Source organism: Meriones unguiculatus, chromosome 19, assembly GCF_030254825.1.
Source record: "Meriones unguiculatus strain TT.TT164.6M chromosome 19, Bangor_MerUng_6.1, whole genome shotgun sequence".
In the NCBI taxonomy this organism is placed as follows: Eukaryota; Metazoa; Chordata; class Mammalia; order Rodentia; family Muridae; genus Meriones; species Meriones unguiculatus.
In genome coordinates this window covers 44,027,094-44,042,275 of record NC_083366.1, presented here as the reverse complement: position 1 = coordinate 44,042,275, position 15,182 = coordinate 44,027,094, and the positions used below count along the sequence as shown (strand labels likewise).

Genomic DNA, 15,182 nt, shown 5'->3' with positions numbered 1-15,182 from the left:
TTGTCTTGCCTCTATCACAGCAACCCACTTTTGACAGTTACTGGAGGAAAGCAATGTCTTAGTATCAATGATATAAACAATGGAATTTTGAACTGGCCGGTCTATGGTGTCAGAAAAATATATGAATGTCTTCTCTGCTTTATATTGCTTGCTGCCATGTCTGTTAGTTACTGTCTTGATAATGAAATTGAAATCTCATGGACATTTTTCAAGAAACATGAAAAGCATGTGAAGAAAAAAGCAGGCCAAATGGTGATAACAAAATCTATTGCCTGAATCTTTTCTACCAAGGGATTAGGATTGAAGGCTTGAGGTAAATAAATCTCAGATTCCTATTTTAGTTAGAATTCATATGTTATAATCTTTATATAAGCTTTTGGAGCCTCAGTTTCTTATGGTTCTAATAATACTGTGCATTAGAGAACTCTTTGTGAGGATTAAATGAATTGGGTGCCAATGGACTGCTTTTTGAGGATTCTAGATAAGAAGATCTCAGCAAATGCTGACCACTTTCTACACATCTTTGTCTTTCATTTGCAATAATTATAATCATACTGTATTTATGTGAATAGTTTGTGTATAGGGTACTGCTTCCTGTAGTAAACACGAAGGGGAATTAGATTATATGTGTAAGAAGTACATACATAAGAAGTTTCATGTAAATCACATTTATATTGTTTATGACAGAGACAGAGAGTGAAGAGAGCACAAGAATTTTACTTTATAGATGCTGTGATATACAATCCTCATCATAGCACAAGTTATCATCAGGAACAAGATGAATATAGAGAGCTCTCCTTTCATCCATTTTTCACTTGAGATATAAAACAAAGCAGCAGAGTCATGAAGGACTTCACAAACTATTAGAAAAAAGGACCAAGAGAGTCTTGAATAATAAAAGAAATAAGACAATGAGTAATAAGCAGTAAGAGGAAGGATGTTTAGTATTATAAAATATATATACTACTGTATCTTCAATTATTGACATACATATTAGTCTGTTGAACCAGTACTGTCCAATTCAGATAAAAGCATTGCAAGTAATATTATCCTGGTAAAGCATTGTGTGTTGCATTGAAAATATGTGATCATGTGACCAATCATTTGTTTTAGAGTATAAATTATCAGCTGTATTATGTGACTGTCTCTGTCTATTGCTTCTTCTTCCTTTCTCTTGTATCTGAGAGTACCTAACCTGCTATGGTCTCAGCACAACTAGCTGAGACTATTACTTCAGTTGTTTTTATAAACACAGGGGAAGAAACATACCTCTGCCTGATGATCTTGCTTTCTGTTTTCAGGGTTAGGGATGGAGTCAATGTGGCAGGTAGTTATCATCAGAGTTTGTGTCAAACTTACTTTATCAAGCTTCAAAGGCTGGACAAATTGAAGAGATTTGGTTTCTTAGAGTGAAATATTGAGTGAATAGATATATGACTACATTGGCAATGCATTTTGTAGATGTAATTTTAAACATATAATATCTAAAGAGAAATTAAGCAAACATTGCATGCCTATATTTTCTTCCCTTTAGATAATCAATCAAATTTTCTGTCTTTCAATACTCTTCCTTATTCTCTTATTTTTAGCTCTTTCTCAATGATACATTTTAGAAATAAAGCACACACATACAAAAACACAAAACATACACACACATTCTAAAATCACTGACAGTTTAAGCAGTATTTTTTTTTAAATTTTTCATCAATTACACTTTATTCATTCTGCATCCCCCCATAAGCCCCTTCCTCCTCCCCTCCCAATCCCACCCTCCCTCCTCCCTCTGCATGCATGCCACTCCCCAAGTCCACTAATAGGGGAGGTTCTCCTCTCCTTTCTGATCTTAGTCTGTCAGTTCACATCAAAAGTGGCTGCATTGTCCTCTACTATGGCCTGGTAAGGCTGCTCCCCCCCCCCCAGGGGGAGGTGATCAAAGAGCAGGCCAATCAGATTATGTCAGAGGCAGTCCCTCTGCCCTTCAGACTATCAAAGCAGATGTTGAGCCTGATGGGCAACTGTTGGGCAGAGTGAATGGAATTTTAGGTAAGAACTGGGAAATAGTAAGAGCTGGAGAGGACAGGGTCTCCACAAGGAGAGCAACAGAACAGGAAAATTTGAACACAGGGAACTTCTCAGAGACTCATACTCCAACCAAGGACTATTCATGGAGATAACCTAGAACCCCTGCACAGATGTAGCCCAGGGCAGTTCAGAGTCCAATTGGGTTACATAGTAATGTGAAGCAGTATTTTTTTTAAGATCTGAGGTGAGTGCTATACAATAATTCATGCATGACCATAGTTATACAGTCAGACTGGCACTCTAATTTATTTTAACTAGACATTTTAAAATAAAAGATTTACTTTGCAGTACAGTGCTTCTCAAACTTCCTAATGTCGTGACCCTTTAATATAGTTACCCAGGTTGTGGTCACCCCAACTATAAAGTTATTTTTGTTGCTACTTCACAACTGTAGTTTTACTACTGTTATGCATTGTAATGTAAATACCTGATATGCAGGATATCTGATTCATGACCTCTGCAAACGGGTGGTTTGATTTCCTCAGGGATCTTAAACCACAGCTTGACTACCACCGCCCTAAGGCTCCCAAAACAATAAAAGACGATCGCAATTGCTGCTTGCTGTCTTCCAGAACTGGATGTTTAGACTCTATTGCTTAAGATGTTACATACTTTGGCTATAGTACTTGGAGAAATAAGTCTAAGAGACAGAATGAGGTGTTCACTACCTGTGTTCTGGCTCTTGAATCACTGACAGATACTACAAATTGCTGGGGAGAATTATCCCTGAAAGTCCATAGTTAACTGTGAATTCTTCAAGTTTTATGAGGGAAGGGGCAATCAAGAATGTTGTAAAATTAGTGAAGAATAAAATAAATTTTAAAATAAATGTATTTTATTAAAAATATTTTTTAAGTATTTTGTACTTTTATCATTGTTTTTCCTCCTCCAAGTCTTCCCAGATCTTCCTTTTCTCCACAATCATACAAATCCACAGCCTTTTTTTCTCTCTAACATTAAGAAAAATGAGTAACAAAAGAGAAAAGCCTAAACAAAGTATTATGAGGTTAACCCCCTCCCCAAACCCAATTGAGTCATTTTGTGTTGTCTATCTCCTGTTGGCCATTTGGCCTGCCTTGAGTATGGTTTGTAAACCCAGTGAGAAGCTGGGTACTCACTGGAGAAAACTAATTTACCTTTACATGCTGGTATCAATTGAAAAATAGTTTCTGGATTAGGAATGGGAGCTTGTGTCTACTTCCCCTCTTAGTTCTGGGATCCCACCTGGCTTAGCCCTGTGCATGCTGCCATGTGAATCTCTGTGAGTTAATACGTACATAAGCCATGTTCTGTCCTAAAGGCCTTGTTTTTTGGTGTCTTTGATTGCCACCCTCTCCTACAGTGTTTCTGCCTCCTCTTTTGCAAAGTTTCCAAATACTGAAGAATGGGGATGGATTTGATGAAAGACAGCTCAAGCAGAAAGTTCACTTGTTGTACAGAGGATCCAGGTTCCTTTCCTTGAAACAATATGGTGGCTTCCAGCCATCCATAATTACCATTCCTCTGACCACCTCAGGCGTGAAGCATATATTTGTTTTACAGATAAGTCTGTGATATATGAATACAAAAACGTATAAAGTAAAACAAGTCAATCAGAACTTGAAGTCTGATTTCTTAATAGACTTAATGGCAGCTCCACACATGGAAATTCACAGTTGTTTTGGGGAGTTTAAATAAACCTGTGAACAAGATAGTCGCAGGCCTAGATTTAAAAACGCAATTGCTATTGCCTTAGGAAATGAATATGATGTGGAAATAAAGGTGCTCATCAACATTTTTATTCATGAGATTAGGTTAGTACTGCAGCCATTATACATTTGAACAATTTATATTTTTACTGGTGGTGATACTGTGGTTTCTTATTTTCAGTTGTTTCTCATTACTATTTTATATAGAAAAATAATATCACAAAACACCATTCACACTCTGAACACATGACAAATAAAAAAGAGCTTAATAGCCTAATTAAAGTTAGAGGACCATTGTTGACTATAACCTCACCCCTTCCATGCCTGATAGCTCACTGTTAAAGAGAAGGCAGAAATAATATGAGTTGAAGGAAGAGGTGAAGTGTTAGGTAGATGTTTCTCCTGAAGGAAATGTCATTTAACACACAATATAAAGGTAAAGTGATACAACAGAATACTTCAGGGCAGGATTTTTTTAATTTTATTTTTTATATTAATTCAAGTTTATTCACTTTGTTTCCCAGCCATAAGCCCCTCCATATTTCCTCCCAACCCCACCTTTCCTCTCTCATCTCCTCCCTTGCCCCTCTCCAAGTCCACTATGGAGAAGGTCCTCCTCCTCTTTCATCTGACCCTAGCCTATCAGGTCTCATCAGGACTGGCTGCATTGTCTTCTTCTGTGGCCTGGCAAGGCTGCTGCCCCCTAAAGGGGATGTGATTAAAGAGCTGGCCACTGATTTCAAGTCAGAGACAGGACCTTCTTCCCTTACTAGGGAACCCACTTGGACACTGAGCTGCCATGGGCTACATCTGAGCAGGAGTTCTGGGTTATCTCCATGAATAGTTCTTGGTTGGAGTATCAGTCTCAGAAAAGACACCTGTGCCCAAATTTTTTGGTTCAGTTGCTCTTCTTGTGGAGCTCCTTTCCCCTCTGGGTCTTACTATCTCCCCCTTCTTTCATAAATTTTCCGGGACTCTTCCCAAAGTTTGGCTATGAGTCTTAGCATCTGTATCAATACCCTGATGGGTAGAGTCTTTCAGAGGTCCCATGTGGAAGGCTACTGCCCTGTTCCTTGTCTTCTCCTACCTCCAATGTCTATTCTGTTTGCCTTTCTAAAGGAGGATTTGCTTCTTCTTTAGGATTCTCCTTGTTGTTTAGCTTCTTTAGGACTGTAGATTAGTATGTTTATCCTATATTATATGGCTAATATCTACTTACAAGTGAGTACATACCATGTGTGTCTTTCTGCTTCTGGGTTACTTCTCTCAGGATATTATTCTTTTCTAGTTCCAACCGTTTGCCTGCAAATTTCGTGATTTCTGTGTTTTTAATTGCTGAGTAGTATTCCATTGTGTAAATATACCACAGTTTCTATATCCATTTTTCAGTTGAGGGGCTTCTAGGTTGCTTCCAGATTCTGGCTATTATGAATAAGACTGCTATAAACATAGTTGAGTAAATGTCCTTATTGTATGTTTGAGCATCTTTTGGATATATATCCAGGTGTGGTATAGCTGGATCTTGAGGTAGCACTATTCCTAATTTTCTGAGAAGGAACAAGATTTATTTTCAAAGTGGTTGTACAAGTTTACATTCCTACCAGCAATGGAGAAGGGTTCCCCTTTCTCCACAACCTCTCCAGCATGTGTCATCCTTTGTGTTTTTTATCTTTTCCATTCTTTTATTTAAGTTTTCCTTTTTTTTTCTTTTTTTTTTTTTCAATGCAGTTTATTCAGGAACCTTGAACAATCCTCGGACCCTGGGGAAAGCCAGCCCACAGCTTAAATAGCCTAAGCATGGTTGGATACCATAAAAAGCTAAAATGATATGCTCAGGATGCGAGGCTAAGCACTGCACTCAGGGTCAGCCGCTTTCGACCCAGAAAAGAGCATGTCTGATTGCATGCGGGTTGATGCCCCAGGTCCCGCCTCTGAGAAAAAGGTATCAGACGGGTCTGATGCTCTTTGGGTGGATGACACCTAAATGAACATCGGTACAAAGTCCCAATTTATTTCTAATATCAGAGATCAGACCTCTACTCTTGCCTGATGCGTCTAAAACAAAAAGGGAGAACTGTAGAGAGCTGCGGAATGCTATGCCTTAAAGTTTTCCTTTTTTTAACATTATAATTTTTACGATTTATTCAACTTGTACCCCAGGTATGTCCTCCTCCTTTATCTCCTCCCAAACTGGCCCCCTTCCCCTTCTCACCTTATGCCCCTCCCTAGTCCACAGATAGGTGAGATCTTCCCCCTCTACTATTTGACCCTAGTCTCATCTGACTGGTTGCATTGTCTTTCTCTGTAGCCTGAAAAGACTGCACCCCTTGGGGAGGGGGAGGATCAGAGAGCCTCTCACTGAGTTCATGCCAGAGAAAGCCCCTGTTCACTTTGTTAGGGAACCCACTGAGAGACTGAGTCTACAGGCAACATCTGAGCCAGAGTTTTAAGTCCTCTCAGTGCATTGTCCTTAATTGGGGTATCAGTCTCTGCAGGGCCCAACGGCTCAGTTTTATGGCTCTGTTGACTACTTTTGGAGCTCCTGTCCCCTCCAAGTCTTTTTGTCTCCCCCTTCTTCCATAAGTTTACCTGCACTCTGCCCAAAGTGTGGCTATGAGTCTCAAGATCAAAAACTCATGTGACAACTCATGCTGGATAGGATGTGGAGAAACGGGAACCCTCCTACATTGCCGGTGGGAATGTATGCTTGTACAACCACTTGGGAAGTCATTCTGGCACAAGCTTTGGTCTTTAGAAGAGAGAAAAGGCAGAAATAGCAAAACAATGGATGAAATTTGCCTTCCCTGATTTGTGATATTAATAATTACAGCTTGAGAATATGGAGTTAAGGTATTGTTAGACCAGTATTAATACAGAGCCATAAAATATACAGGATCTTTCTAAGATGAAAATATGGAGGCTCAAGACAAACTATTTATTAGAATATATTGTAGATACCTCATGCATGCACCCTAACAATGTACAGATTATCTAAAAAGGCATCAACTCTACACAAAGAACTACTAGCTATTAAGAAATGCTCAGGGTCAGATAAATAGTGTTCCCCAAAGGAAAGACACTCTAATTGGCTGTCTAATAGCAAATGTTCAAGGTTGAAAACATATGTACCAGTAACAAAAAACATTATAAATTATTTGTTATAAGCAGGTAATTTTTATAATTATATATATGCATGTAATGCTTAGAAGTAGTAAAGCAAAGGAATAAATGTTGTAATTTGTATATTTGTGTGTCTGTGTATATATGCATGGATGTGTACCTGTGTCCATGTATATCTGTGTATCCGTGCATGTGTGTGTGTGTGTGTGTGTGTGTGTGTGTGTGTGTGTTTGTTTGTGAAAGAGAGACAAGGAGAGAGAGAGTTTGTGCTGTGTTTAAGGATAGTCCAATTGTATAGCAATTGTACTGTCCGTGGTGAGACTTTATGAAAGTGCTCATTTCTTGTTATCTATGTTCTTATTCTATCCCCAGACTTCCATCTCCTTGGCAAAATGGATCTGCTGATTACTAGGAAACTCTTGCTTAGATTCTAATATGTTCAGTAATCTTCACTCATTCTGACCAATACAAGTACTCCCTCGAATTTTGTAAACTAAACTTATATGTGGAGAATATTTTATATGAATGTCCCAATACCATTACTAAATTCTGTATTAAATGCCCATGACATAATGACAAGTGTTCATTTTGAATTTAACATTTCCAAAGGATCATTTTATTTTTTTAATAAGATAACCACTGAACCCAGAATTGCACCAAAGAGGTAGGGATTCAGTGGAGCCTTGAAGGACCGGATCATAAAGGACCGTCTCAGTGACAGAGGACATGGATGTTCGCTCAGCAGTTGTTGTTATGAACATCTCTGCACTTCAAGACCTTGATAAAATTGTCAACCTTATGTGTATCCCTGCGCACGCAGCGGTACAGGGTACGAAGAGCAGAAAAGCGATTGGCTTCATCAGATGACTGCAAATCTGACCATCCTGACCAGAAAGTGTAGTCCCTTTCAACATCTCCAGGCTGAACCTAAACATGGAAAATAAAGGGATAATTTTCCTTATTAATATTACTTGGTCATATTAGGTTCTTCCATATGAGTGTGTAAGTATGTATGTGTGGAGAGCACATGCGAACAAATGCATGCATATGCATTAGGAGATCAGAGGTCAACATTGTTTAAACTGCCACTGCTGGCTTTTATCTTTCTCTATATTTATTTGCTTGAAACAGATTCTTTTATTTACCACAGACTCTGCAATGATCTCTGTCTTCCTAATGCTGGATACAAATTGGAAAGTAAGAAGTCAAAGTATCACTATTTGCAGATAATGCTTGGATAGAAAGGAATATGCACTATAGCGCTTTATTTTTAATGTGAATTCTGAGATCAAATTCCTTGATGTAAAGGAAGGCATTTGTAGGCTAAGCCATTTCATTTGCTTCATTCTCTAAAACTGGTAAAGTTTGGATTGTAGTAGACAGAAAAATTATTAGTATACAGATGGTTTGCCATGCATATGGACCAAGGTATTTCAAAGGCATTAGGCCTCTAAAAGTAAACATGATATAAGAATCCATATTTTCCGATGAGTCTTTTTGCTGGAAAGAGGAAATTTCATCCTGGAGTAGCCTGAGTGATTGAGAACCTGGAAAATGTTTAACAGTATTTGTGTATTTGATCAAAGGACAATAAATAGTTCTAGTATTTTCTCAGCACATTCCTGAGGCATCATTCATACTTAAAAGTTTTAGGGAGAATGTTCTTTTATTCTTCTATACTTAAACTCAATCAGTTCTCCATATAACTTGTTCTTCCAAACCTTTGGGTATATTAGCCATTTCCTAAGTGTGTTAAGGTTTAGGAATTCCAAGAATGATACCAGATCTTCTGAGTTAATCAGGAAGATCCATCACACCTGTGAAAGCTGCTTTTTGAGTCACTATGAGAAACATCTACTTTCTATTGAAAGTATTGGTGTGGGATTTTCAGTAAAGAATGTGAAGAAGGTAAAATTTACAAACAGAAGCTCCTTGCTGGCAAGGCTATGAATAAATCAGATATGTGAATACATACATACATACATACATACATATATATATACATATATATATATACATATATATGTATTCATATATATGTTGAAACATATATGTTTCAACCTCAGAAATGAAGTATTGAAAAATTCACTTCTCATTAAACAAATTGCCTCATTCATGCAGGAGATGGGGAAAGGAATGTGAAGACTGACTGGGCTTACCCTGCTGAGTATGGTGGACAGTCCCTCCTGCAGTCCTAGAATTCTTTCTTCCAACTCTTTTGTCCTTGACAGCAGAGTATCAGACACACCTGGAAGAGCAGCCACTGCAGGCACCATGAGCTTCAGAGGCTCTTCCCAGGCTAGTAGGACACTGATAGCGGCTTTCAGAAGGTCTTGTGACTAAACAATCACGAAGAACATCTTATATTAACTAAACACCAATATAAGTGAAGTACAGCTAAGTTGATATATGTGGTGGCCGAATGAGGGTTTGTGAGGTACAGTATTGATTTGTTATGAATAGGAATATAAAAAACACTTGTAGTACACAACACCAACACAGAAATAATATTCTGTCACAGAATTACAATTTGCTCAAGTAAAAGTAGTTATGCTTAACAATGTATTTTTTTAGAATATCAAAGTGATCATATTTTGTTTTCACTGTACATTGTTACTGTCTTTAGTCCGTGTGATTGTCACACTTGAATGGTTTCTTGTCTATGAGTAACCAAGTTTTGATTGAGCACTATATGTACCTATGAGATTTTAATGAGGTAAAATAGATGTCAATACTGTCAGAGATTAGAGGCCTAAATTATTTTCACACTAATGGTCCTATTGCTCATTCACATATACTGTTCCACTCTCTGTATTATTATATAATATTAAAATAGAAGTACAATGAAAAAAGAAGACATTTAGAATCATGATGGACTTCTTCCCCTTGACTCTAGCATAGAAGTCCACTTTTTGGTCAGGTTCTGAAGAAAAATAAACCAGTATTGCCTTTTTAAATTCAACATGCGATTTTGACCATATAAGTGTGTGCCCATTACCAGAAAATATATGATTACCACATCTGATTGAAAACTTTTGCTTCCATGTCTGTTAACTACTGTCCTGGTAATAAAATAAAAATGAAGTACTAAGGGAATCTGATGGAAATTTTACAGGATACATGTAAATCATGTGAATAAAAAATGCTGGCCAAATGGTAATATCAAAATCCGTTGCCTGAAACTTTGCAACTTAGGGATTAGGATTGAAGTATTAAGTTGAATGAATTTCAGTTTCTTATTCTACTTAGTAATCATGTAATTTAATGTCTATAAAAGCTTTTGAAGCCTCAGTTCTTTGTGGTCTTATCAATGACATGTTTAAGAGAACTGTTTTCAGGATTAAATGAATCAATGTCAATGGACTGCTTCTTGAGGGTCTAGATAAGTAGATCTGAGCAAATGCTCACCTCTTCCTACACATCTTTTTCATTATTATACTCATGATTTATTCATGAGAAGAGTTTGTGTGTAGGTTTCTGGTATTAGGAATGAACATGAAGGGGAAATATATCATATGTGTGAGATTTGCACACATAAGACCTTTAGGGTTAATCATACTCAGTTGTTTATATCAGAGACTGAGAAAGAAGATGTTACAACAGTTATATACTATAAGTGCCATGATACGCAAGCCTATTCATATCACAAGAGTTATCATCAAGAGTAATGTATTTTATGTTGAAGAAACTCTTTTTCAGTTTATTTTCACTTGAGATACAAGAGAAAGCTAAGTAGCTATGGAGGTTCTCATAAATAATGAAGAAACAAATGTATGTCCCTGTCTTTCATGTAAAAAAAAAAAAAAGAATCGTTAATTATTTAGTGGTCTGCTTCCAGAAGGGAGTTTAGTATTCTCCCATAAACACTACTGTATCTGCAACTCTTCCTCACATAAATGTATATTTAACCAGGAATATCCAAGTCACATTAAAGCATCCCAGAATATATTAATGATGATCTCCCAGAAAATTGACTGCTAAAACCTGGAGCTCTGAATGGTCAATTTAGTAGTCTACTGTAATATGAAGCAATCATTTGTCTTAGTGTGAAATTATCAACCCAGAAAACATGATCGCCTGTTTCTTCTTCTTCCCTTTTCTTGTATCTGAGATCACCACACCTGCTGTGGCGGCAGAGAGCTAACACAGAACAGGTATGCTCGGTGTTACTTCAGTGGTTTTTGTGAAAGCCGTGAGGGAAACTTACTTTTGTCTGGTGGACTTGCTCACTGTTTTCTGGAGTAGGGATTGAGGCAGTGTGGCAAGGGCTAAACATCGGGTACTGGTTCCAAGTTCTACCATACTTCATATCCTGGAAAAAAAAAACGGAAACTTATCATTTACCGGGGATAACTATTGAATAAATATAGTTATGACCATATCAGTAATGAAATTTGTGAATGTAAATTCTTTCAGCAAATGATAAATATATAGCAATTTAAACAAGGAATGAAGCAAAGACTGTCTACTTACGTTTTCTGCCCATTGTAAAAACAATAAAAATTTCTACCTTGCAATGCTCTTCCTTCCTTCCCTATACTCTTGCTTTCTCCTTTCTAAATGTTTAGAAGTGAAGCACTAAAATAAATATATATTTTTAAATTGAGGGTTTAAGTACAGCTGCTTTTAAGTTTAAGGTTAATGCTATGATATAATGCCCATTTTCTCCCTCATAGTTAAAAAATATCTCGTCCCCTTGGCACACAGTTATCTATTTCCTTTAAATAGGCACTGTAAAATTAAATAATTACTCTTAAGTACACAGCCCTATTGATGGTATCAAAAGAAATCATTAAAAATCTAGGTGTATTCTAAAGAAATATTTACCAATGAATGAAGGAAGGTTTTATGTTATTTTATTTAAATTTAATTTTTAAATTTATTACAGTGTATTCAGTTTGTATCCAAACTGTAGCCCCCTCCCAATCCCGCCCTTCCTCCATCCCTCTTCTTGAAGGGTTTAAAATAATTATTTAGTAGTTAAACATTAGTCAATAGAAGGTTGTATTTACTGAAGAAATGTGTTATTTAAAATGCATATTTTTAATGCTAGCAAGCAGTAAATTTGTAGAAGTTTAGTGGATTTCTAGAAATAATGTACAGAGAAAAGATTTTTCAATGTAGAATATGTAACAAAAGAAACACTGGTGGGTAAGAATGGCAAGGGAAATATTTATTCATTGTAAGTCTAAAGATTTATGCTCCGTATTTTCAATTTCACACTGAAGATTTTTTTTCCCTTATTGATTGGTCCTAACCCAATCAAGTATACCTAGAAGAATACAGAAATAAAAAGAAACTCCTCCTTCCTGAGATATTAAAAACAATTCAGTCCTCATCATTTGTGTATTTCTGAGCAGCTTTTCTCTTAACATTGTTTTCCATCGTTTAGTTTTACTCTATTCACGCAATTAATTGCAAGGTAATTCCTCTAAAATGGGTGCAAAGTCTCCATAGTGGTAAGTCAAATTGGCCATCTAGACAGAACCCTGTTACAAAAGACAGGATTTCACAGTGCACCCAATCAATACCTTTTGGACTTCAAATGAAAAAATGCTGCTTTGAAAAGTTCATTAATAAAAATTGAGCATCTACTTCTTTCTTTACATATCTATTTTTTCATGAGACTTGCCAGTGTCCTTGCTATATCTTACAGTGTCTACTTTTCACTGATGAAATCATTGCATTTGAAATTTGTTTCATGATAGGTTCTGCTTTTGAGTAGGGTTTGATGATTGCTCTTTCAGAATGGAAACCATTTCTAGGACACCACAAGAAACTCTGAAGAATCAACAAACCTGGACTCACAGGAACTCAGTAATACAGATGGACAATCAGGGAGCCTGCAGGGCCTCTGTATATATGTCATAGTTGTGTAGCTTGGTGTTGTGGGATTCCTAACAGAAGGTATAAGGTCTATTTATGCTGCTTTTGATTGCTTTTGGGACTTGTCCTCCTACTGAGCCGCCCTGTCCAGCCTTAACAATATTGCAACTTGATATGCTGTGTTGTTTGCTATCCCTGGTCTTTTCTGAAGGAAAGTGGAAGAGGACTGGATAGGGAGCAGCTGGAGGAGGCAGGAGGTAAGGGCAGGAGAAACAGTGTTGGGATATAGGTACTCACAAACTCAATGAATACTTTCGAAGCAAGGTCATGGGTGATGTGTGACCATCTAACCACACGCTCGTATAGGCTTCCAGTGGATACCCCGTATTGTGGTGAGGAAGTCACAGGCTCCCAAAGGAGCACGTTTGACACTGCCAGCAGAAGGAATGTCCCAGCTATAAAGAGAAATGACACTGAAATGACCTAATTCAAATGAAGTTTCATTAGTGATACTGTGTAGAACACACTGTCCTGAGTTTCCTGTGCTACAATAGCTGTTCTGTAGATACAGCATTTTAATCATTTTGTCCAGTGAGAGAACATAGGTGACTAGTGATATCACTCCCTTCCACAGAGTGAGAAGTAGGAGGATTTCTTCAGCTTGGCTTTGCCTTAGCAAAACATCTAAATTTGTAAACATTTTTAGCTGAGATTAATCCTGAGACAGTCCTCAAGCCACTTTGTGTATTTTATAGAATTGGGAATTACGTTTATTTTTACTACATTAAGTAAATGTTAATTAGTTCGTTAATTAATATTTCTTGCAAATGTCAGTTGAAACTTAAGCTGACTTGTTAAAATAGGCCTTCTTTTCTTTTTGTTATTTATTCCCTACACCAAATTGGTAAAGTCACAATTCTACTGTCAGTGTCTACCTAAGGTTCCAGAACCTAGGTCTTCCTCATGTGCATTCATGTGAGCAAAGAATTATTCAAGTCCTTATGCCCCATAATATCACTTGTGGTTTCTGTGACTGACATAAATAAACTATTGAATCCTATGTTCTCAATAAAGTTCAACTTCTCAGTTCCATTAACAAGGTCATTTTTTTATTGTCTTGATTTTTGTCCTGCATGATGTCCTGTGCCTGAAAGATGGTTATAAGTATGCATGCATTAGAAACCTGTAACAATGTTCCATTATTTCTCCTATGTCAACTTTTTCAGGGGAATTCCCTTAGGAAACCATTGGCATTAAGATTGATTCAGCAACTCCTGACAAAGTATTAATTCTCAGCTCAATGTTGTCCTGTATCTTGGTGAGTCACAGAAAGCAATAGTTTTCCAAATACTACAGTGCCGATCAATAAGAACAAAGAATCTTTTCCATCCAAACTATCACCGTGAAATAACATATTATTAAAACGCAGTATGGATAAAATGTTACTTACTGAAGCATGGTAGAGTCAAGGAGAGCTGCATCTTGGAGAAGTCCTTCTGAAGTGTGGACTACAACACCAGAAGGCTGCTACACCTGAGTGTTATCTTCCTGCTACTTACTGCCTCCCATATATACTAACAGATTCTTCCCAAGGTCATGCAGGTCATCAGGCAGAAGGAAGTAATGCTTTTTGTCATGGTAAAGGTTTCATGATTCCATCCACTCAGTAAGTATAAAAATATGCCTTACTCTTGCCACAATTACGTCTGACATATCTGTTCTGCATTTTACAGGAGTGTTCAGGGTTCAAATTATTTTGAAAATCACAAAGGCCATCTCAGTTCCATAGTGACTCAGTAACATGTCAAGGAAGAAAATACATTTCCTTATCCCTTTTCTCTAGATCAGAGTTCTATATCCTTTCTGTCCTGTTCCTGTCAACTGTTAACTCCCCTAGGTGTCTCAGGTGGTAACAAAAGACCTCTGTTGTTCTTTTTTAGCTTTGGGCTGGCATGTTACTGCAACAGCCCATTATTCTCAGTGTTTAATCAAAATGGAGATTTCTGACTGTAACTAGCAAACTTTACTAAAAGTTTCTTTTCACAAAGTAGATACTGTGTCAGCATTAAGCAGGCAGAAGAACAGATGTTTAAAAAGCACTTTGATAGCCATATGATACATACTTTACAAAAGCTGATGGTACAAGCAGAGATGGTGAGCATGAAACATGTTTTTGCGACATTTTACAAGGTACCTTGTAGATTGCCTCCAGGATGGTTAGCTTTACATCATTTCAGAAAATTATTTCTTGTAACCATAGTTCATTGCAACATTAATAAAAGTATCCATTACTCCATTGATGAGCATCTGGGTTGTTTCCAGGTTCTGGGTATTACGAATAAAGCTGCTACAAACATGGTTTAGCAAATGTCCTTGTTGTGTACTTGAGCATCTTTTGGATATATATGTGCCTAGGAGTGGTATAGCTGGATCTTGAAGAAGCACTATTTCTAATTGTCTGAGAAA

General features: G+C 37.1%; 1 protein-coding gene across 1 annotated transcript; it reads right to left on the bottom strand.

Annotated features, from left to right (window-relative positions):
• Positions 1–7,628: 7,628 nt before the first annotated feature.
• LOC110563392 (prolactin-3B1-like) lies at positions 7,629–14,197 on the bottom strand. Its single transcript, XM_021660468.1, has 5 exons — positions 14,167–14,197; positions 13,014–13,171; positions 11,098–11,202; positions 9,050–9,229; positions 7,629–7,817 (listed from the first exon to the last, which is right to left on the bottom strand). The coding sequence occupies exons 1-5, from the start codon at positions 14,195–14,197 to the stop codon at positions 7,629–7,631; spliced, it is 663 nt and encodes a 220-aa protein (XP_021516143.1).
• Positions 14,198–15,182: the final 985 nt, after the last annotated feature.

What these genes read in the sequence shown, in the direction of transcription:
- LOC110563392 (XM_021660468.1), bottom strand. Translation starts at nt 14,197, where the DNA reads ATGCAGCTCTCCTTGACTCTACCATGCTTCA. An exon ending in CTTGACTCTACCATGCTTCA is followed by an intron (nt 13,172 to 14,166) that starts GTAAGTAACATT and finishes TTCTCTTTATAG; the next exon opens with CTGGGACATTCCTTCTGCTG. An exon ending in TGTCCACCATACTCAGCAGG is followed by an intron (nt 7,818 to 9,049) that starts GTAAGCCCAGTC and finishes TTCCATGTTTAG; the next exon opens with GTTCAGCCTGGAGATGTTGA.